The 1,439-nt window shown below is 47.7% G+C and overlaps 1 protein-coding gene across 1 annotated transcript; it reads right to left on the reverse strand.

The window, feature by feature from the left end:
• On the reverse strand, window positions 1-425 carry CSUI_009534 (uncharacterized protein; the record flags this gene model as incomplete). The annotated part of the gene is made up of 1 exon (XM_068069649.1): window positions 1-425. A coding segment is annotated over one exon (258 nt), but the record flags the coding sequence as incomplete, so codon positions are not given.
• Window positions 426-1,439: the final 1,014 nt, after the last annotated feature.

Genomic DNA, 1,439 nt, shown 5'->3' on the forward strand with positions numbered 1-1,439 from the left:
AAAAGCAGACGATGGAGAAAGAAGAGTCAAGGTGATAATACATGCGAAGAGAAGAGCTTCATACGTCGATTTGATGTCCTTTCTGAATTTGGGTAGCAACTCCTACACGTTTTTGATGGACGGAGGAGTAGATGAAACAGGTGTTATTTCGAGCCGGTTGACGATATCAGGAAGAAGTAACTTTGGAAAAAGGAAAAGACAAAAGGAAGGAAAAGACCTTTCTGAAGTCACTCCCATGCGCATGCAGTGAGACAGAATCTTTTTTTCTCTCTCGATTGTTCTGCTGTATCTTTTCTTGTCTTCTGCCGTTCAAGTGCACATGGTGTGTTTGCGCCTCTCTCTTATAAGAAAGGGGCGTGGACCAGCAAAGAATGATGAAGAAGAACGAAAGGAGAAAGATCGAAGAACAGCGGATCACTCCTGAGCTTTTGACGCAATGAAAAGAAAAAACGAGACAACGAAACCCAGACTACCTCTTTTCTCTATCTGGTGAGCATGCGCCGGGAAAGAAAAAGGCCGGTCATTCCTTCTCGGCTAATCGATCTTATGCGGTTTCATAGGATGATGTTTCTCCACAAAAAGAATCTTTACCAAGAAGCCAAACTAACTGCTCAAGTATGTGGTTGCAGACACATCGAGTAGATACATAGTATATGCCTTTACTGCTTTTGAGCAGTTTTGATGGCGAGGGCTTGCATCTTTGTATAGATAGACAGCGAGACCTCCTCGTTGAACTGGGGTTCTGCGCTGTCTCCCTCTGTTTTTCCATGTGCTTGGGGAAACTCCCAGCGAGCACTGTGGACCCATGTATCGGGTGCTTCTCTCCCGCGCCAGACCCAGAGCTGCGCCGGCACCCATCCTCTGTCAGCGTGTCATCTGCCGTCTTTTCCTAGCTCATTTTGCTTCCACTCCCTGTGGAGGCAAGAGACTGACTCACTAAGAGCTTCTCGATGTGACTTAGGCGAGGTGACGTTCTTAGCGGTTCTATCAGAGCGCCGGGCGAGCATGAAGTATCAGGGAGCATGGCATTTTGCAATATGGGCAAACGTAGGGATCTTCTGTGACTGCNNTCCTCTTCAGATTCGAGGTGGGCTGTTCATGAAGTGGCGGCCCAGTAAAGCCTCGTAGCTGCCTAAATATGCGGGGACTCTAAGTAATGGGACCGAGATCATCTGTTATACACACGGGCATGAAAGACTGGAAACTCTAATTTCAGTCTAAAACCGGGGCGCACACTGATAATTGAATGCGCTGCCTGGGTATTCCAACAGGCCGCCCAAGATGACGGCCGACACCGATGTGTCGACTAGTAGGGACCGTCCAAGGCCGGATTTCACCAAGCCGCAATCATAGCACAACAACAGCAGAAGTAATGCGGCAAAACCGGTGTTATCAGTTCCTAGCACCCCATTCTTATACTAATCTTGTTAGTCTATTGT

This window comes from Cystoisospora suis, assembly GCF_002600585.1.
Source record: "Cystoisospora suis strain Wien I chromosome Unknown contig_5727, whole genome shotgun sequence".
NCBI classification, from domain to species: domain Eukaryota; phylum Apicomplexa; class Conoidasida; order Eucoccidiorida; family Sarcocystidae; genus Cystoisospora; species Cystoisospora suis.